General features: G+C 43.8%; 1 protein-coding gene across 1 annotated transcript in view; it reads right to left on the bottom strand.

Moving 5' to 3' along the window:
- Positions 1-12,024: 12,024 nt before the first annotated feature.
- Positions 12,025-24,862, bottom strand: part of LOC114786095 (transmembrane protein 132C) — a 146,392-nt gene continuing 133,554 nt past the window's right edge. Inside the window, exons 7-9 of the mRNA XM_028972922.1 lie at positions 20,487-20,763; positions 14,865-15,056; positions 12,025-14,286 (exon numbers count right to left, since the gene is read on the bottom strand). Of these exons, the coding sequence (XP_028828755.1) occupies positions 13,177-14,286; positions 14,865-15,056; positions 20,487-20,763 (1,579 nt within the window). The 3' untranslated portion in view covers positions 12,025-13,176. The remainder of the gene's footprint in view (positions 14,287-14,864; positions 15,057-20,486; positions 20,764-24,862) is intronic.

Here is a 24,862-nt window from a genome sequence, read left to right on the forward strand (position 1 = left end):
GAAGAAATGTTTTTTGTACATTTAATTGATAGTACAAAGGTGAGGCTCAATTGTCTGTTGAATATGCAGATTGATTGAGGCTTTCTAAACAAACAAAAAAAGATCCACAAATCTACAGATCCAATACCTTTGTCTGAAAAAGTAATTCATTCTTGAAGAAAACATCAGAAATAAATGCAACGGCGTTTAGGGGAAAAAACTGCCTCATTGAACTGCATCATAATTAAAAAGTTATTTATAGCATTGTTTTCCACTCAGTTCTGGGTGTGCAGGGATTAAGAGAGTAAGACCAGATGAGATGATTGTGAATGGAAGGATCATGAATCCAGCTGCTGGTGTAGGACGTACACCTCTCAGATGTCCTGCTCAGAGGTGATGCTTGGGAACCTGTGGAGTGCTTTGATCCATGGAGAGATGTATCTCCTGTTTGGAGATATGGGAAGTCCTGCCCCAGCTGTGGTTGCATTGCATTGTGGGTAAAATCCTCTCTGAAGGGTCACCCACGCCCCGTGGCTCAATCCAGTGCCAAAACAGGGATTAGCACCGACCCACTGACTCCTTCAGGGCCGGGGCACCATTCCCCATCCTCTAATCCAGAGAGGCTCCCCTGCACAGCCAGCCCACAATGCACCTCTGCAAAGGTCACGCCCAGGTGGTGCCCACATGAGACTACACCTGTAGCATCTAAGCATGGGCTCGTTGCCACCCTGCTTATAATTAATTCAAAATAATCCATATTATGCCATGCAAGGAATGTTTAAACATGGTGACATTATCCTTCTCCCCTCCCCGGGTTGGTGGCTTTGGTACAGAGTCTCTACAAATCTGTCCACAGCATAATCCCCACGGAGTGGTTCAATTCATTTTCTTTTATGTGTGTATTCAGTGTTGTCTGTAAATACTCTTGCACTCTTTCACGTTCTTTGAAAACGTATGATCAGACAGCAGCAGCACTCCATGTCCCCCAGTACATCCCTCGTGATGGCTCCAGCAGCAGGACATAATTCCTGCCATGGTTTTGATACATTTTTTATCACAGGAAGGCACTGTACCCTCCTGGGGAGGTACAGTGAAAAGAGGTCTGCTTTCCTTGTGTAACACCGAGCCAGAGATCTGTGGATTTGATTCAAATGTCACAACGCTGGGGTCTGTGTGCCTCTGCGTCTTGATAAAAATACCATGGTGCGGCATTAAGGGTCATCAAAAAGACACAAGAAAAAGCTACTGTACCTGAAAAAAAAAAGTCCTAAAATGGCAGGTTTTGGGTTTTAGCAAGTGCAAGTTTGCAGTATCCTTAAATGTTTAAAAAAAATGCAGTTTTACTGCAAAAAAGTAATATTACACAAAAGTAATATTACACTAAAGTACTAAAAAAAGAAATGATGTTTAAACATTCCATTTAGAGCTGACCCCAATCTGTGATTCACTTTGGCTCATATTAGCCACCTGGTCTAATGTACAACTCACATAAGAACAGCTCAAACATATTTCACACTACTTTCACACTACACTAAGCACGAAGCAAGGGGCTTGTTCGCTAGTGTAAGGTCAAACACTGACTTTAAATAAGTGGATAAACCAAGAAAGCAGCCGTATCTTGACTAGAATTGTGTAATTATTCCTGCCAGCGAGAACACAATCATGAGTTTATAATGAGAGGAGTGCTCACACACACTCCTCCCTCATCCTGGATGGTTTAAGGCCTGTGCCTGTAAATACGTCCCATGCTTAAACGTCATCAAAGATCATTTTCTCTCTTTATTCATAGTGACTGAAGACAAAATTGCCCTTACCATTAACCAGGAATCATTTTGCTGCTTCGTAAAAATAATTTGCACATCATTTACTTCATAATTGACAGGAAAAAAGGAACACGCTTTAAATTGCCCCACAAATATGGCTGCACCTCCCCAAAAAAATCCCCCTTACTTTAATTAATTTTTTTAAATCCCCCTTACTTTTTTAAATCCCCCTTACTTTAATTAATTAATTTTACTTTAAGTATATTTCAACAAGTTCACCATTCACTGCACAGTACAGGCATCTACTGATAAATAAACATACAATGTAGTAATGTTCAGTTGACTGCAGCAGCACTTTTTTTATTTCTTTTCATCTTGGCAGTGTTTTTTGCTCTGTTGTGTGGTGTTTGCTCACCTGACACCAGTTCATCTGTGCCAAGAGGGCGCTGCAGTTGGAGCACCAAGCAGCGTCCCAGAAATAAGAGCAGAGTCCCAGAATTCAGCACAGGGCCAAGGATGGGGTGCCCAGGTTAACCGGGAAAGTTGTGATGTGAAGCGTGTTTGCATGTTATTAATGGAAAGTTAATGGCCACCGCGACGAACGAGCCACAGATGAACAGAATTAAACTCCCTCCGTGCACCCATTTGGCACCTGATTAAAGCGCAGTTCCCATTTTACTTATGAACTAATGACTTAATGCGACAATGTACTGGAAATTGCAGCGATAATTACGTTCCTTGTCTCTCGAACACGGACGCCTTCGCCGCGGTTAATTACAGTGACTGGAGCCGCACCTCTGCTGCTGACTCGCTGCTGAATTTGAACCCTCATCCTTTACAGCCCCAGTTCGGATCCACACACCCCTGGTGCCTATTATATTAGTACATATACCCAAACATACCTTTTAGAGAGGAATGCAAGCCGCCTTCGGCGATCTTTCCGTCGATGTGAGGTTTGGCTCTGTGCACGATTCACCCTTATTGATGGGGGCTTGACGGTGGAATGAATCATTTCCGTCACGCCGTCCGTGATGTGGAAGTATCAGGCACCTTGTTAAGTGTTCGAGGGTTATTGCATATTTGTGGGGGTCCTGGGCCGCTTTAGCGCTGTGTCTGTAAATTTAGTTATAAATATATAATGTCGTGCCAAAATAACAACAGGTAGGTATAACATAATATTAGCAGGAAACGCAGCCATTTTGTGATCAAAAGTGCAGAATTGTGCAAACTGCAAAACGCTGATGTAATTTTTTTGTTTTGATTTACGCTACTAAATTGTTGTTGTCTGGCAATCCTTTAATGCAATTCCACCATCTGGCAGAGTCTGCTGAGAGCGAGGTATCTCGCTCTCCCGCTCCCTCCCTCACCCTCGTTTTAAACGGCGGGTCACGCCGCGCTGCTTGCTCCAGTTACTGGGCCATCTGCCGCTGTTCACCTTGTCTGGGCGGGGGGGGGGGACCGCCGCTGACCTCCCCCGGCTCCCGTCCTCCCGCTCCAGGCTGCCACGGATCGCAGGGCTAATGAGGCTGACGAGGATGACGGCAAACAACATGCACGCGTGTGTGCATGTATGGATTTGTCCCACAGACACACGTTGCACAGAGACACACACCCACAATGCAACAAGATACGTCACAGGTACTGAGGCTGCGTGTGTATGAGAGTATGTGTGTGTGTGTGTGTGCGTGCGCAGGCTCCACCCCTGCAATGTACTAAAACCAATAAACGAATCCCCAGCCACAGTACAGCTGCCGCAGAACAGATGCAATGCAGAAGTTTATTTTTATTTACTTTTAATTAAAACACAGGAGCAGGGTAACAACAGGGCACATGGGGGCAATTCCACAACCCATTACAGCGCTAATGCAGCCCACCCATATCCATATCCGCGCATAAATGAATAAACTCAAAGGCGCCGCTCGCGAAGGGCAGGCAGATGAGAAGCACTCCCGCTCCCTTTAGAGGAGGATTCAGCCTGGGGGTCTTCAGCCTTTCTGGGGTGGAACAGGTAAAGCACATTGACCTCAGAGGTCAGATTTGTTGCAGCCTGACCTTTAGAGCTGGTCGAGGCCAACGGAGCGAACCATCGGTATTAGCGATTGTGATAAAATTCTGGTTGTTCTCCATCACAACCTTTGCCCAATCAGAGCCTACCTTTTCCCTGTGCCACTGTCACAAGTGAGCGTCACATTGCTTCGCCTCAACACAGCAGTGACAACCAGTCGTTGTTTCCCACTCGTGGGAACAGCACAAGTCGTGCTTTCTGATGTCACATCATTGACCTCATCGCCCACCATGTTCTGTTTGTGAGCACAACCAGAACTGCCAGGTACGATACAAAAGAGAAGAGTGAGCAGCGAAAGTGGCATTGGACATGAATCAGTTTTTATACCATGTCAGTTGTATGGCGATGGTGTGGTTATGGCTATTATGGTATAAACAAAGTTTATTTTGCATCAAAACTATGTGGAGTTATGTACTTATCAAAAAGTTGAGACCTGGACTCCACAGTCACCGGACCTGAACCCAATCGAGATGGTTTGTGGTGAGCTGGACCGCAGAGTGAAGGCAAAGGGGCCAGCAAGTGCTAAACACCTCTGGAAACTCCTTCAAGACTGTTGGAAAAGCATTTCAGGTGACGACCTCTCGAAGCTCATCGAGAGAATGCCAAGAATGTGTAAGGTAGTAATCAGAGCAAAGGGCGACTATTTTGAAGAAACTAGAATATAAAACATGTTTTCAGTTATTTCACCTTTTTTTGTTAAGTACATAACTCCACATGTGTTCATCCATAGTTTTGATGCCTTCAGTGAGAATCTACCAATTTAAATGGTCATGAAAATGAAGAAAACACATTGAATGAGAAGGTGTGTCCAAACTTTTGGCCTGTACTGTATATCAGGCATAGTACAGCTAGTGTTCCGTCATCCGATTAAATGCATAATTCTGCATGTTCCATCGATGTGTCGATGACTTGTACGTTGGTTTTGTTGCACTGCCAGCATAAAAGCAGGACTTCCTGTTGGATGAGCTGGGGGGGAGGGTCCGTGGTCCTGACCTGCTCGGTAGAGGTGGGCACCGCTCAGGGGTCAGGACTAGTGCTGGATAAAGTCCCCACACCCTAAGCCCCGAGCCAAGGCCTGTCCGCAGTAGAGGATCATGGGAGATCGAGCGACAGCTGGGCCACCACGTGAGAGTCTGTGTTCTTCTAACAGCTGCGGATGGGTAGCAACGTTTTCCTCTACATCCTGTCCACGCCCTGTTATTTATGACGAGTTTTGGATTTGTTTGTCTATGTTTATGACAGTCATCAGGTTTCGCATAAGTCACTGAAAGGAGTGTGCGAGTGTGTGATATACGACTGCTTGTGTGTGTGTGTGTGAGCGCCAGGCAAGCGGCTGATTAGTCTTTGTGTCGCTCCCGACGTCGGTCTTCAGCGCCCATCCACGCGCCGCTCCAGCGCTTCAGGCGGGATTTATACCCCTGCTTTGAGGCGGCAGAGCCGTCGATGTGTCATTTCCTGTCTTCATTATGACATCTGTCAGTGATGCAAGCACCAGCTGGGACTCATCTAAGGACAAGCTAACCTTGGAATAATGCAAATTTGTCTCTGAAATTAATTCCATTCATTAAGACTCACTCAGCCCACAGCTCAGACAACGTGGAACAGAGAGACGTCCCCGTCTTCCTCTTTATGTGTAATTGCAGTATAAGTCTCATCTATCAGCGGAGCGCCATAAATCCTGGTAAGTTCATTATGTGCGCTGTGGAACGGAGAACAGGAGCGGCGTTCATATGCTGGTGATATTCTTTAGCGTTTAATCCTTGTCCAGGTCCAGTGTGGAAACTCCAACTCATTTTCATCCATTTTCAGCCCTGTCACACGACCTGGAAGAGACATTAAACAATGGCTGCACTTTCATGTCCTTGTCAGACAAATACAATCAAGTGAACTCCATTGAAACAAAGAGCGAGACCTTTTGAATGTCAAGAACAACCAAGATCAAACTGTCTGAATACTGTACTGTAATACTGTATTGCTTTTAAAAAAACATCAGTATTCAGAAGTTAAAATGATTTTGACGTCATAATACATGAATAGAACACGATGATGGATATTTTTGTTGCTCTGTTTAAGACATATTGAGGATGTTCAGAGGACGTAAAATTCACAAGTCTGTAATAAAGTATTAATTTTTCCCCACGTTTGAGCACTTGTGCCTTTGGTCCTGAGATGACTGTAATATTGAATTCCACTCATGATACTATGAACAGGTCGTGTCACAAAAAATTAACTATGTTAGGGTTTCCAGATTGGGTGGTTATATTATTATATTTCTGGAATAGCTGTTTGTTGGACATTTCAAGAAACTCACAGCAGTTAAATAATTATCAGTGAGTTTGGGTAGGTTTGTGTGTCTTTAACACATTTTTGGACAATTGTACGTTGAGGCATCATGACCTGGCAACAGTGATTGTGAAAATTTGTGCATATGACCTATTGATTGGAGTGGCTTTAATCATTCAGAATAAGAAAGCAGCTGTTAATAACTGACAGTTTTATTTCACTTCAATATTGTTTCTTTTATTGCAAAAAAATAATAAATAAAATAGTTGCTGAGCTAAATAAAACTAATTCTAAATCATCCAAGGGCTGGCAACGTTCTCAAACACTTTCTTGCAGGTGCCCCCGCCTCCCCCAGAAAATCCCACGGCACTTTTTTTTTCGATTTTCCAAACACATTTAGTGTTTGTATGAGTTATCAGTATTGCCGAATTACCAATCTGAATTTTACTTTGTATCAGATCGAAAAGGAAATCAGTGTTATAACACATCCATAGTGGAATCTGCTACTGTACAGATTCAGCTACAGTGTAAAGATCATGTTTCGCAAAGGCAACTGAAGCACTGCATTATGGGATCAGTAGTTTTTGTGTTATCAGCACTTCGTATCGCAGGACCGTATTCATAGATCTATATAAAGTGTTCTCGCAGGATGTGGCCTGTGTGACACCCCTGAAACCGTCTATAACTCATTGCAATGATTGCATGAGTTTTGCCATGCTTACAGAAGTCTATTACTGGCCTATGAGGCTGTGATATGGGACTGGAGCAGGCCTGGAAAAAGACAAAAATTAAAAATGTCCTGGACAATACAGGATGGTTCCACCTGGCGATTTCGGAGGCAGGGAGTACCGGCGAATCCTTGCGGCCGGACCTCGACAGCCTATGAAAGCTACCGTGGGGTCGAGGAGACCCGTCGCACAGTTTGGGGGCTCCCGGCATTACCCGAGACGAGGAGAGCGGCGGACTTCCCAGCGGGGCGTGCCGGAGACTGACAGAGTGACCTGCCGCCTGCGGACAGGATGCCGGTCCCCCACGGATGAGCTGTGCTTTGGCCCGGGCCTGAAGCCACCAGAGCAGGACAGCCGCCACTCGTCCTTATGGACCCCCCTCCCCTTTCATGGACCGTTTCTGAGTGCACGCCCGGAGGTCGTGTCCTTGAGGGGGGTACTGTCATGATCCGGTCCGGCAAGTATTACTCCCCTGTCCTGTGTATTATGTATTAAACCCCTGTCCTGTGACGTCGGCGTATGTGTCCTCCTTTCTCGCCATGTCCAGCCAGCGTGACACCATGACATGTCCTGAGCCCCGTATCTTCCCAGATGTTCCTCTTTTTACAGATGCCATGAATGAAATGGTCTGTAAAAGTGTATAGTAAAATACAGGGTACCTTGCATGGTTTTCCTAGGATTCCCCCAGACCTGCCTAACACCTGGCAGTTCAGAGTTACTGGAGACGCAGAGGGTGAAGGCCTGAACTCCGTAAACGCGGATCAGTCTGCGTCTTGTCAGGAGGCGGCGGATCCAAAAAAGCTGTGGCGCGGCAACAAATAAGCTTTTTTGATGTGAAGGCTGGTGTTGGGTGGAGGACAGGAGACAGGCTGACAGTGACGCTGTAATGGAGCTGCCAGGCCCTCAAAGAACCAACGAGCCCACGAGTCAACGAGCCACCTCCACTAACAAGCCGCTTCCGCATAGGTGTCAGAGACATGGGGGGAAAAAAATGAGAGGCAAGCAGAAGGCTGTGACTGTGTGTATGAGAGAGAGAGAGCAAGAAGAAAAGAGAAAAAGGTGAGAGAAAGAGAACAAATAGTACCCGGAGACAGATAGAAATGCAAAAAAGCACAAGAAATTCAACAAAGTGGCATAATTACGAAAGAAAGAAAAAAGAAATAAAGAAAAAGACCAAAAAATCCAAACAAAAGTTCAATTGATTGATATTGTGGTGTGGAAAGGGATAGCTAAAGCCTGAAACACTACAGACAACCACTAATTTCACTTGAGTGAGTCAGTGTGCGTGTCTGTGTGTGTGTGTGTGTGTGTGTGTGTGTGCGTGATTTAAGTCAAACCACCAAATGCATAAGTTTAAGGGTATGTTTAGCTTTAGGCTTAGACTAATTTTATACATTAATAAGAGTTATTAATGTTATTCATTACCCCAGTCCTCACAAGACTATAAAGTCAAGTCTACCGTGGTTACAAAAAGACACAAATATAGATAAATAATCACATTTTCTCCCCAATAATATGACCTTCAACAGAACAGAAGAGAAAAAGAGACATATCATCAATAAAATGCTGTAGATTCGGTTACTGCAGTGTGTGTTTGTATGAAAATTAATGTGTGTGTGTTTGTGTGTGTGTGTGCAGATATACATATGTTCTGCAGGCAGCATTAGATTTACTGCACTGAGCGGTGAAAAGTGGAATTATGAGGCACAGCCTTCCCAGCATATGTCATCTGATCTTTTTATACACCACATTAAATATTGAGGGACCCTTTCTCTGTTACACTCGGGCCACCTGGAAAATCGGCGCTCTCGCTGGGACATTAAATTAACTTATTTACACGCCTAAACTTGGCCCTGTGATGCTGTTTTGTGTGGCGCAATGCAGAGGGAGGATGGGTTATTGGGGGGGGAAATATGAAACAATAAAAGGGTTTTTGTTTATTGGGTTTAGACAAATTTCCGAAGGCGTCTTAATCAGCTGCTGGCTGAAATCAAACTTGTCTCCGAACTAATTTACCTGAAAAGGGAACTACAGCTCACAATAAGACCTGCTGCAAACGAGTAAGTAATGTTGCCCAATGAAGCAAAGCAAGAGTACAGTTTCTTATTCTCAAATATGCTCAAGTAAAAGTAAATAGTATTGTGTTGTAAACCTACTTTTATAAAGCTACTCAAGTACATGTACGAAGTAAATGTAACTCGTTACTACCACAATTTAGGATTTTATGCATAATTTATATACTCCTTTATTTAATTAATCATAAAATACTAATAATATGCCTTTTCAGTCATGTCTTTTACAGAATGTATTCGACATATAAGCTAATCGAATTCTGAATTTATTACTTTTTTTATGTGCAATGATATATTTAATGACAGCACAGTGCATTTTGCCTGAAGTCTTGTTAACAATCTTCTTGCCTTTATTCATACTGTAATGCAGTCAACTCATTTGGCATTACATTTGCCAAATTGTTTTATCCAAAAATGATTTACAATCACTACTTCCATGTGGTTCCAATTGTGAGCTTAACACAAGGTCTAAGTTGTTAGTGATCCTTTGACTTTGTCATTATGTTGAGTGTCTTACTCACTGCCTGTCCCTTTCCTAAATGCAAATGTCAACTCCCCTGTGTTTGGGGAGGTCGGCATTTCCTTTTTGATGATGCCGATATTTGTGAGATAAACTGAACAGCGGTAGAATAATAGTATAATGTGGATGATCCAGAAACTCAATGCCAAGGAAAAAGTCTGGTTGAAAGTGACACAGCAAACACATCACATAGTGACACAACAAAATGTGTCTTCTGCATTTAACTTTCTTGAACATCCACATTACACTGAGTCCACTGAGTCTGTGTGTGTAAATTCTTCCCACATTCCCAGCTTCCCTTCCCTCCTCCTGCATCCAGGAGATGTCTGTGTCCGGATCCCCTGGGCCTCTGCTGCTCTCCTGTCGACCATCATCCATTATCAAGGGTGCAAGCAGGCAGCCCTCCTCAGCACTACCACAATTTATCTCCTTATGTGTGGCTCAGTCTCTCCAACCCTCCTGACGCCTCTGTCTCTTCAGGACCATTTTGAAGCAGATGGGTTTCATTACAGGACCCTCCTGCTCCGTTTCATTCCTTCTAACAGGAACTTTTCCTGGCTGCTCCTGCAGCTCGGGCCACACTTGTTGCCTGTTGCTTAGCTACACCGCTGCTACAGAACGAATCAGACATCAGTCTCCACCTCGCTGCAGCCTGATGTTAAACGCAGAGCTGGACGTCTGTTTGAGGGGAGATGAAAGTGAAGCACCAGCGGGTTAGTGCTGTAAGCATCAAGATGGGAGAAGGACTGCTGCTTTCTCACTGTAACCAACCGGATGAAGCCATGTTCATCACTGCACTGCAGCTGTCCGACCAAATGTTCCGTTCAAGGAATTTCGACAAATGAATCGAAAATATTTGCTTGATTTGTAAATGGAATTTGGTAAAGGCCTCACGTTGTTGTGAAGGTCATTTTAACTTCAAACATTCTGATTTTGAACCCAAATGAACCCAGTAATGAATTGATAACACCTTGAACCGGTATGTCAGGAAGGACTTTCTCTCAAATTCTTTCAATATTTTACTCTGAAATTGAATTAGCTTACTTACACAGACAAATTTCTGTTGTCTTTTATTATTATAAATTTATAACTCTAGGTTTTCATTTTCATTTTCACAGTGCATCGGTGTGTGTTGTTAAAATGCCTGCAAAAATGTCCTCAAACTTTATATTCAACACAGTATAACCCAAGTAACTCTGTGCTCCTCAGCAGAGGACAGCAGCAGCTCCTGTTGGACCACTGGGAACCCTGCTGGAGGCGGGGTGGCGTGGACTGTGACCCTACCATCAGACTGAGTGATGCGGATGTGAACATTCCTGAACAATCCTCCCAGATGCCACAAACGGAAACACACGTACGGAAATACCATAGATGATTCCACAAGAATACCGGGGAGGCCGGGTTAGCAGTCCTTTCATTTGGATCTGAATAAGGCCGCCTCCGGTGGGGACCGCACGGATGCCGCATACCGGAGTAATGAACTTCACTCTTTTATTGTGTGGCCCATCTTAAAAAAGCGAACACATGAAACAGTATTGAAATTCAACTCAACGCTGTGGAGTTAAAGGAGAGATACCATCCTCTGCGCCTCCCCTCTAGAGGTGCTGGAGTGTTATTAGAACATCGTTGAACATCGAGGAGCTAAATGGCTGCAATGATTTAGCTTGAGGGGCTGCATAGAAAAGAGACAAACTCACCTGCAGTCAGAAAAGGGACCTGTAATTTTTTTTTAAAGCATCTATGGTTATCCTGGGGGGTGGAGTTAAGGGTTAATTGTCTGGAGAAATGCGAGGCCAACACTAACGAAACACTCAGCATATGACTCATTCGTCAAAAAAAAAAAAAAAAAAAGCACCCCGCAGGAAAGCGAGGTTATGTGATTCTGAGAAAATCGATTGATTCTTTGAGCACCGTTACAATCACCCTCCTTGGAAATGTAGTGCCCCCCGCCGGGAAACAATGGGCTGTAATCTGTCAGGGCAGTGGTGACATCTCTCTCTCTCTCTCTCTTTTTTTTTTTTTTTTTTTGCAAATGAGACAAATGCAGTTCTTTTGCCGAGCATGAATTACCTACTAATGACACCCAAAAACCGAGGCAGGAAAATCCCGTTTACACAAAAGAGGCAAATAAAAACGCCAACTTGCTAAGAGAGTCGCCAATATTTTTAATCAGTGCAGCTGGGGTGTGGGAGCGGGTGGAGGTGGGAGATATGGCCAACAGACACAGGGATGAGGGGACGGCCAATGCTTGATTTGGGTTTAAATCTCCCCATTTAATCCATGTGTCTTTCACGTATGCCAGTCTAATCCTATTACAGCTACAGTGGGCGGGGCCAGACAAATCGAACCAGCTGATCAGAACAAGCAGACTTAAAGCCATTCAACATCAGAATAGTAATAATAATTATAATAATAAAGGTAATAATAATTCTTTCTTCATGTTAAATATGCATAACCTGAGACATTACAGTTTAATCCAGTCACTTCTGATTAGATTTTATATATGTCTACACAAGCCCCAGCAACAGTTTAGAGACAGAGAGATGAGTTACACTGATGATCAATCACTGGAGCTGTTGAAAAAAAAAAAAAAAATCAAAAACTTTATCCAAATCTTTCAATCACAGATTCTGGCCCTCACAGAGGCGGTGCGGATTGTGCTAGAGTCTTGAAACAGAATAAGCCCCTCGCCATAAACCCGATACTAGTCACAGCACTAACACAAAACCAAATAAAACAAACTACCATGGCAATAATGAGATGGTGACGCAATGAACAAAAGACATTAAACATAGAAACAAATCTTGTAAAAAGAGGTTGCACACATATTCAGATGTGCGATCAGTGGTCCAGCAGAACATGTTTCACATTCCAGTTCTTGTCTTTTTTCCCCAGGGGCATTCGAAGTATTTACTAGGGATGGGCTTTACTTTTCAAACACATCAGTACTGAAACGTCCAAATGAGGTGCAATTTTCTTCCAAGTTTGAAGTGTTTCATTGATAATTACACATATTATATTACCGGACAAGACAGAGTACACTGACTACACATTTCTATAACAGATTTAAAAAAATGATATTAATAAAGATGAAAAATAAGAGCTCTCCTGTAAAGTAGGCAGTTTTAAAAGTCTGGCTAATTATCAGTCTGGACATTAAAATGTGCAAAATGTCCACGCCCATCCCTAGTACCTACGATAATTGTCGTGAAAAATAGATGCAGTCTCTACATCTGCAGCAACATGCGCATACTGTGAAGTCTTTGGAGGAGGAACAGAAGTGTAACGGAGATGTATAAAAATATGTAAAACCCTTACAAAACGTGTTCTTCAGCTCAGAAGTAGTCGGTATTTCTTTTTGTTGGTTCGTTTTGTTGTGTCTTATTTACAGCGAAGGTTATTTCCGAACACGTCACATCATGTTAGGGATGAAATATCACGGTTTAAAAAAAGGAAAAAAAGGAAAAGTTGTTTCTTTAAAAGATGAAATTAGCGCCTTTTGATAAAAGAAAGTAGAGTAGGCATCGTATATATATATAGTGATTTATTTTCGGGTTTTTGATGCGTCCATTTTGACGCGTCCATCTTTCTCAGGGATGAACCTTCCAGCCAGTCTGTCCTTTTCCACGATGAGATGACGGCCTCCCAAAGAGGCTCTGACCCCTATTCTCTCGTCCTCACCGTGAAGGCAATATGTGTGAGCTACAGTTTATTCTAGAAAGATTGAACAAGAAGATGAGGGGACAGGGAAAGAGTAGAAATCCGACTACGCCAGGCTTTTGGTGGCATTCTCGTTCAGCCTCTCCATATAGTTTCGGAGCTCTTTGGAGTCCCCGAGCTCGATGTCCGGACACACCCACTTAATGTCGCTGCTGTGGGTGCTCACCAGTGGGCTGATGGCGGGGCAGCCATTGCTGGACTTGCCGTGGGTGAAGGTGGTGAACTTGACCCGCTTCCGCTTGGTGGTGGGTGAGTTGAGCGATTCGCTCTTGTGCTCGGCGCCTGAGCGGTGGGCGATGCCTTGCGCACCCTTCTGAGCCGAGATACCATTGAGCAGCTGGCTGCCTTCCTCCAAGCCCAACCCAGAGTCCAGGATGCTGCTGAGATCCTCCTGCTGAAGGCACAGGCCCTGGGGTCCTTCCAGGAGCTCCCCTTCTTGGCCAAGCCACACCCAGTCGTGGGAGTGGGCCATGGTCTCCTGGCCCTCTAGGGGTAGCTGCTTATTGCGGTACTTGAGGGCGTAGGAGACGCAGTTGATGAGGAACACCAAAATGGCCAAGCAGAAGACACCTAGCAGGGCGTACATGCCGATCTCCAGGTCTGTGAGGCCACGGTGCGTCTGCAGGAGATCGTCTTCTGTACTACGACCCCGAGGGAGCTCTGCCTGGGCCGGGAACTCTGAGAAGTCGATGGGAACGTCCAGGCCACCGTCTGACGACAGACGCCCCCCACTGGGTCTTCCTGGCATTGCCGTCTTCATGGTGGTAGCCCCCCGGTTCATGATCCCAGCATCAATATCCGAGATGGACCCACCATAGTAAGGGGTGTTCATTCGATGTCTCCGGTCGCCAGCGCGGCTGTCAACCTCCTCACCCTGGCCAAACCGGACGCGGACGTAGCCGTTGCCAGAGGCAAGGATGCTGCGCCGCTTACTCTTCTGGCACACCTCCGCATTAAACATCTCCAGCCGTACAAGGAGCCCCTGGCCCTCGCCCTTGGCAACAACGATGGGCCACTTCCACGTCAAGTCCTGTCGCACGGTCACCACCTCCTCGTCCAAAGAGGTGGCGGCGAGCACGAAGTGGGCGGAGTCATACAGGTCAAGCGGGGTCATAGAGCCATCGCTGAATTGCAGCCAGGCGCTGATGAGGGACTCCTGCAGAGACACAACAGCCACAAAGCACCGAAGAAAACGAAACAGAATTAATAATTTTTTTGCCAAACATTGAACTTCAAACGTTTAAAGAAAAAAAATAATTACTTAAGACGAGTTCCAAGAGGAAGGCGCCACACTGGAGACATTAGAAATTTGTAAATTGTGCAAAAAACAAAGACGATGCTGTCGCTGCACTACAGACACTGTGATCAGCAGGAAATGCCGCCGGTCTTTTAACCTTATCAAGATGGAGGAGAAAGAAGACCCCATGCCGATTACAAAAGCCTCTCTTGTCAGAGTTTCGGGGGAAAAAAAAAAAAAAGGACAGTGAGCCGGAGAGAAGCATTCAGCCTGGAGAGCTGGGCAGCGCAGAGCGATCAGATAAAAGCAGGGGGAAATGAATCCTGCCGGGCTCATCAAAGACGTGGACTCGCTGTTTGTTTTTTCGATTATTGTGATTACTCCTGGAGGTGACCGGGATTGTCCCGGCTTCCGCTGAGCCTCGCGTCAGGAATGCTAACACCACATTTAGCAGCACCACAAGTGCCTTGTTTCAGTTCAAGAAGAAAAAAAAATACCTGCTTGGGCCGCTGCATGACCTCCTGGGTGGTTGCCGTGGCGACGATTGCCTTGTTGCTCCCGGGGCTGAGCTGCAGGTTTAGGGAGAGGCCAGAAGCAAGCTGCACCCCCAGCTCACTTATCAGCACCTTGTCATCCACGACCCGTACTGAGCGCTCAGCCAGGACAGAGTCGGACAGAGGAGACATCACCTCAAGACAGGAAACAAAACCAAATACCACTGAACTGGAATAAACACAGAAATACACACCTCACCAGCACGTCAGCGACAAACGTTTTACTTTTGTACTTGGCCTAGACATGACAGCAAATCAATCACCTTTTATAGTCATATAAGCACCACTTACAAATGCACACAGGCACCGTAAACATCAACATCCATTGCATGCAAGAAGTGAAGGGCCTAAAAGCAGAGTGTGCAGAGTGGTAGCAATGAAGTTCAGTGACAGCACTTGACACTACACATGGCGTCCCTAAATATCCCTAAACCAAGGCAACCATAATCTGGATTACGTGGATAAATTGGGCAATGAATGAATCAGAATCTTCACCGGGACGGAACTCTGAAGCTATCAGAAACCAAGCAACAGCATGTGGTTTGTTTGTTAGTGTCAAGTTAAAGGCGTCCTCAGGATTTACATAAATTAATAGATAAAACATAAATTATATAATATTTAACTTTTTTTTTTTGGACATGAGTTTAAATTGTCTGGAATGAGGAAGTAATGAATGAGAGAGGTGTCAATTATCAGGCACCTCCCCTTTTTTAGGGGCAGTGGTGGACTAGCAATCAGAAGGTTGCAGATTGTGTCATAGCCAGGGTCTACTAGTAGATACTCACTGGTTTCTGGAAAAAACGTATGCTGCTAGCAGCCCACTGTGTCAGTGGAGAAATTAGTGGCATTTGACGCCGTGGTGACAGGATCTGCTCTAGCGCCGGGGTCTGAATTTGCTGAATAAATGTCCTGCTGGGACGAGGGTCTGAATACATGAATAGGCAATGTGCTCTGCCTCTTTAAGAGGCGTGTGTGGTGCAGGTGGCCCGATGTGGACTGAACTGACAACTGTTGCGCCACTTAAGAGACTGAATACACTCCAAAACATAAATGCTGATGAAGGCCATTGTTCTTCTAATCTCAGAGGATATCAGAACACATTTAATATCATTTAATTCACACTACAAAAGCAAACAAAGTAACAATTCTCATTCATAATGCATTATAAGAACGTTTATAATGCATAGTGTGAAAAAAAGTGTTTTACTGATTGTTAAACTTTTCATACATCACTGTGATGCCTTGTTATGACGGTTACTGCATTAGAACATGTCACAAACTTTTTACACTATACTATTCTTACTCAAACAAGGACAATGTAATTAGATTAATTTTCTCTATTTAATGTTAGAAATATTATAATCCATTTACATTCGTTATATATATATATATATGTGTGTGTGTGTGTGTGTGTGTGTGTGTGTGTGTGTGTGTGTGTACTTTGGTAGATTTTTCTGGAAAGATGGTGGGTGTTGAGGGATTCATCGCCTTTCTTTCTTATTACTGTCATAGCACTTGTACAAAGATGTAAAGCATAAAGCATATCTGTTAAGCATAAAAAAAAACATAAACAAAAAAATGTGTCACTTGTCTCCTTCAGAACACAAGTTCTGTTGAACGGATATTTTAAGCACTGAGAACTTCAAAGAGCTGGAGTTGAAAGACGGAGTCTTATGTTCCTGACAAGCCCACATGTTCCCGTGTGATCGTGCTACTTCCTGTGAAAAATGTAAAAAATGTTCAGTATGTAACACTGCAGAAGTCCTCAGACCATCAGGCTTATGGTGCTCGTGCCAGAGCCAAGTTGCCTCATTCTAATAAAACTCTTTTCCATCCAACTCGATGCAGGAATATGTCTTTAATTATTTGACATTCATCCTGACCTGTAACCTGCACTATGAATAGACGTGCTCTCCAGACAACCTTGTTATCACATCAGCGGCATCCTGCTTCTGTGGATCTTCTCACAGGTGGTGTAGCCTTTAGATCATTTTGTATTTTGCATTGCCAGCTGTTAGCAGTACATGCTGAATTTTGGGATACACTTGGAGGAAAAGAACAGACTTCTTCATTGGAAGATGTCTCTGAATCAAGAATTTTGAAGGATGCGGATACCATTGTGTCCCTGAGCAAGACACTTAACCCTAAGTTGCTCCAGGGGGGACTGTCCGTGTAACTACTGATTGTAATTCGCTCTGGATAAGGGCGTCTGATAAATGCCGTAAATGTAAATGTAAACTCAGATGTGTCCGATGTGTCTCCTGGTCCCTTTTTTTAAGAAAAAAAAATCACTTAAGCAAATGTTGATGGACACTAAATGACAGGTGGTTAGTGCAGTTAGCACCAAAATCCTAGAAATTATCATTACTGCACACACCACACACACTCACAACCATCTATAACCCCACCCCGCACCTCCCTGGTTTCTCATGAACTCCAATTGAGGACAGACCAAGGAGAAGTGAGTGACGTTTGATTTTTTTTTGCCCACCTCAGAGTGCGTCTGACGTACAAAAAGAGAAAGCGGTGTTGACGTCCGCAGTGACGGGAGTCTTTTCCCATCCAGATCAATTAAGGCCTGTCCAGCAGACTCCATATTGGCAGAGTGGCGCTCATAATAAGCTGTCGGGTGTGATATGCAGGTTATCAGTGGCTTGTGCTTCAGCGACGGCTGACGTCTGCAGAGCCGGGACACTCAGACAGAGAGTATGAACAAAATGCTTGTTCACCAACGTTGAGGCTTCAAAACAAATTTTCTTGTAGTACAACAACAGTAGAAACAGTTAATGGCTAAATAATTGTTTGAAATAATTACATTGTTTCAGATTTTGACTTTGGTCTGGCTGCAGTTTGCTAAATTCACGTCAAAGTCATGAGGAAGAAGTTGACTGAAGCCAAAAAAATAATAATGTGTGCAACAGAGGAATGATTAGATGTTTGCATACCTGTATCTACACTTTTTTTTTTTAATTTATAGCCCTGTGTTGTCGTTTTTATCATGTGACCTGGAAATCATGGGGGTGCAGCAGAACAATTTCTTGCTTGGTGCACAGGGAATTATTATTATTTTTTAAAGATGCATACAGAACCGGAACATTATTTTGCAGAAGCATGACAGAACACTGCCAGAATGTTATTATGGGGGAGTTTGTGCATTTAAATACAAATCTCCTTGCACTTTCACTGTGGTTTATCAGCGCTGCAGATGTGCGTGTGTTGTGTGTGTGTCTGTGTTAGTGATTTCTGTGTGAGTCCCTGATTGCTTTCTTGTGCTTGAGTGCATCCATGTGTGTGTTTGTGTATGTGTGTGTTGAAGCCTGAATACACTCACAAGAGCCCCGCGAGTCTCCAGACCAGCGGCTGCATATTGACTCATGATATATAACGCTAACATTAATACGGCGTGCGATCATCATAGCCACGCGGCACATGTTATGGAAATCAATTAAAGTGCAGTTTGGGGACAGATAGATGTTAGTGTTGCGCCGATGGGCCCTAATAAGATGGGATTGCTGTTGTTTACGATTGTCCCCGAGTCGTGTTGTGTCTGATGAGGCCTGTCGAACGGCTCAGATGCGAGAGGCGACCGTCTGATTGCTAATATTTCAAGCGCACAACGATGCATGAAATGCGCACGTGAACCCGACTGGAACCTCCAGTGGCTGCGGATCAAGGTGATCCTTTTTAATCTCTCGGTTTATTCATCTGAAGGTTGTCACTTTTCAGAATGTCAATTCTATTTCTCATTAAAGGAATTGAAACGACACAGTTGATACTGGAGGAGTAAAAGGAAGAGGATTTTGGATACATTTGAATGTATTTGCATATACTGCCCTCAGTGCTGCTGCTTTGTCTGATGTTCAGGAACCTTTCCGAATGCAACTGTCCCAAAAGGCCTGGACTGTTCTAAACGAACACGATTCATACACCAAGTACTGTAAGCAACGGCGGCAAAGATAAACCCACCCAGCAGATTTCAGAAGTGTAAAAATGCCAAGTAGTCAGGCATTTCACAGAAAGCATTTACAGAAAGCCAATAATAACCAGAGTGTTCCCTCGCTTAATTATGTTTTATTTTATTCCTTCATTTATTCAATTCATGCATGGATTTTATGGACAAGGAATTCTATAATATAACTACTACTACAACTCCTGCTGGTAATTATTATACAAAATATGATGATGATGATTATTAAGAATAATTAGCACATTAAACAAATAAATATGAGTCCTGATGTGATGATGGAAGAAATTCTGTTTTGTAATTATGTGTTATAATTCATTGTAATTCATTATTTTTTCAGGCAGACAAGTGACTGACCTGAAGGTCCGCTTTGATCTGTGCGACTTATGATATAACTGTGCTTATGAATGAATGCACCAGCATACTTCAGTCTGGGCAGCAGCACGTCTGGAGTCACGCTCCGTAACCATCCAGTCTTTCTCAAGCCTGCGTTTACACTAAGTGCTGGCCATTGTGGGTCATCCTGTAATCAGTCTTCTCCTGATAAACAGCAACCTTCTTCTGCGGAACACTATCCATGCCACGCCTACCTCATTAAACACAATCTCTCCTTCACAGGAGATTCTTCTCAGACAAGAGCAAGCAACCATTATCACAAAAGTTTTCAAACTCTAATTTTACTTTTCAATTTATTCAACTTTTGTCCTCGATTGTATATTATTATTATTGTTGCTGTTTTTTTTTTTTTAATAATTCTTAAAACATGCACACACAAAATAATTATTCAGGCTTTGTGAGGACAATAGTAATTCGATGTGTTTAGAAAGCATACACTACAGCTAAACTTTATTATTTATTATAGCACAAATACCACAAGTCATCACTCAGACACATCTTGGACCAATGTTTATAGGCTATAGTGAAAATGTCACATGACCAGCCGCATTCGGAATTAATGATGCGCTCAGAAACAATTGGATAAGCGGTTTCGTCAGTTCCATCATGGAGGAATTTCGTCATGGTAATTATTAAAGGTTCAGCTTGTGCTGTACTGTGAGATATTGGTGCTGTTGTGCTACAACTCACAGTTCACCAGTGCTGATATTTCCTGATTCCTACTGAGAACCAGGAATGTGTCAGACACACACACACACACACACACACACAACGACACTTAGCAGTTCTCCCATGACATGCCTGCAGTGACTCTCAGACAGACAAATGAAGAGCTGCTGCTCCTGAGACATCGCTGACAGGTCCTCATTTATTTCCCAGCAAAAATAACACACAAACACACCCACACACCACATACATACAAAAACATACTAATGTCCTGAAAAAAAGGCCTACATGCCATGATGTCAGGCGGTGTGTTTCTTCAATAACCTTTTCTTTAATAATAATAAAAAGAAGCATGGCTAACCATTTTAGCATTTGTAATGTTGACCTCTGACCTCAACCTATAAGACCTGGAGAAAAAATTTGTAAACGGGTGCAGTACACACCTCATGACATATGACAATATTGCAACACACAGGCATTTATCAAAAGGTTCTGAGATCTAAGAGTGTTCAGAAGTGGGACACAATTTCCTCCCTCACCTGTATTTTGGTCGTCCCCGTGTCCAGTCCCATCAGCACTGTTCCGTCCAGCAGACGGGCTACTGTCGAGTCCTCCACCCTCAGTGAATCATGGATCAGCTCTGTCACATCTACCTGCCAGTCGCTGCCCAGCAGAAAGTCCACCTGTCCCCCGCGGGCGGCGGGCTCGGCAGTGAAGTGTGTGAGGACGCGCACGGTGGAGCTCTGGTACTGCGGGACGCAGCCACGCTCCCTCCTTATCCGGTCCTCTTCCTCATCCTCCCGTTCTGAACCAGTCCTGCAGGAAGGAGAAAGTTGTTAGTTTCACTTCATGGTGTGAATGCCAAGCCAATACTGACAAATAATAAGTTTAATTCTGTGAAATGTCATATATATATATTAATTAATTTATTTATTCCAAAACGGCATGTGGGTTTTCAAGGGTTAATGGTACTTTCTGTCCATTGGTAGACTACAAATAAAATCCAGTGTAGTTACAAGGACAGTCACTCTGGAGACACTCAGGGTTAAGTGTCCTGCTCAGGGACACTGCATTTAACCATCACCCTTAGTGAGCAGTGGGCAGCCATGAAAAGCGCCCGGGGAGCAGTGTGTGGGGACGGTACTTTGCTCAGTGGCAAACCGGCAACCTTCTGATTATGGGTTCACTTCCTTTCCCGCTAGGCCACCACTGCACCCGTAAGTGGGGTTTGAACCTGTGACCTAGGGTCTTCCGGATCATATGGGAGTGTTTTACCTGCTATTCTACTACCATCCAAGTCCACCCTTTAAATGCCCCTAATCCGGGCTGCAGAGACTGACACAGGATAACTCTCAACAATGGATTGGATTGGATTAGATGAAGGTGTGCTTTATTTATGAGGACTTTATATTTTACAGAAATAAAATAAAAATTGCAATAATTTGCATGATATAATGCTACACACAAATATTATATTAATTAATGTAATGTAAGTTCCTCTTTAACCCCAAACCCTTAATGCACGTAAATGATTTAACAAGAAGAGTAATGTTTAATAAATTGGTCACAATTACTCTGTTCAAGCTAATTAAATATCTCTATTGAAACATGGATAAATGATACATACAACATCAGGGCCATCGTCTACTTCCTGTATTAGTTCAGGGTTAATACCGGGTCGTGAAATCGTGTTGTGTTCATCAGACCTTTTTCACTTGGGTACTGCGGAATAAGATTTCTTTCAAGGACCTTAATTAATGAAATTGTCAACAACAGAAGTGACCCAGCCTCACTTCCCTTCAAGCTTAATTAATTTCCAATCATTACCTACTCATTCCATTCCAATCCATTCCATGTACGCAACATCCCATTTAGTAAAACTCTGACAGCCCTACAGACAGAATCATTCTCCAGCTTTCCAAAGGTAAAGCATGCGTTCATCAGTGTGGGATTTAGTCTCTCGCACCCTCTCCAACTCGCTTATGGCAAATGACGTTGGGAGCTCCGAATCCCTAATTAAGAAGCGTTGTCACCCATGAATTCTTGGGCCCTCCATGACTAATGAAAACTCATTGAGAGGCGTCTGAGTGCTGCTGGAGATCCTCACCTATTGCCGTGCCGTTTCCACTCAAGGCAATTAGTTGCGTTCGTAAACACGGCGCAGGTTTTTTTTTTTCAAAATTAATCTAGTAGAAAGTAAAGACCAGTCTGGAGTCTTTTCTAATTACCTGGTTTGGGCTTTATTTGGATTTGTAGTCGTAAAACAATTTTTTTTACTTCTGCCTGAACCCTTTCATTCTATTCTATTCTATTCTATTATATTCTATTCTATTCACTTCATATTTACATTTGTTCAAGTGAGAATAAGACATCAGGTCTAATGGGAATCCAGTCATCAGATCAAGATGACCGTTGAACATTGTTGTCTTTTTGCATATAAAATACTCTATTCTATTCTGTTTAATAGCTATAATCATATGGTTTGGTTGATGGGTTGTAGATAATTCGTTTGTATCATCTTCTCTGTTACTTTGTCATTGTGAGTCTCCTGCAGAGCAGAAGCCCTGACCAGCAGCATCCTGCATATCCAGCCTGAACACGGCCTGGCGCTTTAAAATGCTGTAAACACACACCTGCTGAGACTCAGGCGCTCTGGAATTACCCAACTGCTGGTCCGAGCACACACACAGACGATCATACACACACACACACAGGCAGGAGACTGTGCAATTACCTTGTCAATACTCCAAATACACACACACATACACACATACAGTCCGAAAAATAAGCAGAAGTGTGTCTGTGCAATTACTAAGTCATCCCTCACACATAAACACACACACACAGCTACTGAGACTCAGGAGTCTTTGCCATTACCCAGCCACCACCATTAGGTCTAATGAGGCGCGGGCAACAATGAAGAAATAAATAAACAAATTCCCAGACAGGTTAGTGAGTGCCGGAGTCGTGATTCCCATAACAACGCTGCTCGCCGGCCCCAACACTTGTGACATTTGCCGTGTTGGGGGAGAGTGAGAGGTGAACAGCTCTCATGCTGCACTCCTGTCCACTCAGATAAGAGCTGAACGGTAATGAGCCGCTCTCCAACGACGCCCCTTTCATGTGTTCTCTTCTCCGCCCCCCCCTGTCCTGTCCGTGGATGGAGCAGATTAAGCAGCTCGGGCAAGGGGCAGATGTGTCAGGGCTCCCCCTGCTGGACATGGGACAGTGGTGCCTGTGGGTTCTCTGACAGGTACTGTTTCTGCCGTTTTATTAAATGTCACTTGTGTTGACTGTATTGGCTCTCCCAGAGTTTTAATTAATGGTTTTTTAATTTGTGAAGTGGCTTTTAATTTGTACATTGGCAAAACGCCCCTAATGACACTGGAAATGCTCTGTTCAGCAAGGATTAAAATGATTGGAAACGTGTAAGTAAATACAGAGTGGAGGTTGCAGAGAAGATTTCCAAGTGTGATATGGAGATATGGAGATGAATGAGAAGGACCCAGATGCTGGCAGATGTTTCTTTAGTACTAATTTATTTATCCATCCTACTTGAAACAGTAAAATCAGTATTTATGTAAAGCATTATTTGAATTATTTTAATCTCTTCCAACTTTTCCAGTTCTCTTCACCTCGCTCTCAAATTCTTTACCACACTCACTTTCCACTTCCACAGACCCTCGCCATGCATAAAATGAACTTCGCCTCAGAGTTCCCATCAACATGAAGCAATTAAACAGACTACCAGAAGGATATATGAACAACCGAGTCCCCGTGAATGTGAAGTAATTAAACAAATTATCTGTTCGAAATATGATTCAGTGGAGCAGCATTAACCTCGCCATCGATTCTCGTGAAGGACGGAGGATGCGAGCGATCGAGCCCAGCCTGGCACTAATTAAACACTGGGATCCACTTCTCGCTGTCACCCCCCGGTACACGCCCCCAGGAGCTCACCGGAACATCATCAGTGTAGGTAAGCCAGAAGGGGGACAGCTTGGGGACGCTGATAAGAAGAGAAAGGGCTGGAGGGGTGGAGCATCAGCGTGAAAATCCCCACTCTTTTAATGAAGTTGAGGCCGTTGTGTAGGTACCCGTGAGTTCAGACGAGAAATGTCTTGATCATGCGCCGATTTCTAGGCAGCGGCTCAGCAGAGCCTCTTATGAATCTAACAACTGGGTGAAAGTCATTATAGTTGTAATTGGAAAATGATGGGTGCCATATCCATAACCGCTTAATCCACAGCAGGGGCACCTGTGCCAACGTCCATCCCAGGGCCAATTTGGAGTCTTCCTATCACCTAGTGTGCATGTCTTTTGGTGCTGAGGACTCCTGGGGAGAGAATGCAAGTTCTGCACAAACAAAGCTGGACCTGGATTCATAGCCCTAACCTTAGATATGGATCTAAGGTTAGGTTCTACCCGCCTAGGGTGCTACCCGCCTAGGGTGCTATCCGCTGCACTAGCGTGTGGCTGCTCCTACTCTGCAGCAGTTATGGAGGCTAAGTGGTGGTTCAGTGGTGGCCTAGTGGGTAAGGAAGCGGAGTCGCCTCTTTTTACCTTCATCATCAAAAGCCAAGTCATGAGATGCTTATTAACATGAATGAATGAAAAGAAAGTGTAATAAACCTCCAGGACTGTTGGAAACCGTCCCTATTGTCTAACTTAAAGTGTTGGAGAGAAGGCAGAAGTGTGAAATGCTGCCATCAAAGCAAATGCTCCCTGATTTGGAGAGATACTAATGTTGTTTGCAATTTTTTTGTTTATTACATAACTTCATATAGTCCTTCATAGTCCTGTGTCTTCAGACCCATAAATGAGTAGGTGCATCCTAGTGTATGTGTAAAATATGTAAATGTAAACATGGTCTAAATTTCTAGCCACAGTTATTACCAGCTAATGGAATCTCGAT

The sequence above is a fragment of the Denticeps clupeoides genome, chromosome 3 (genome assembly GCF_900700375.1).
Source record: "Denticeps clupeoides chromosome 3, fDenClu1.1, whole genome shotgun sequence".
Classification (NCBI taxonomy): Eukaryota; Metazoa; Chordata; class Actinopteri; order Clupeiformes; family Denticipitidae; genus Denticeps; species Denticeps clupeoides.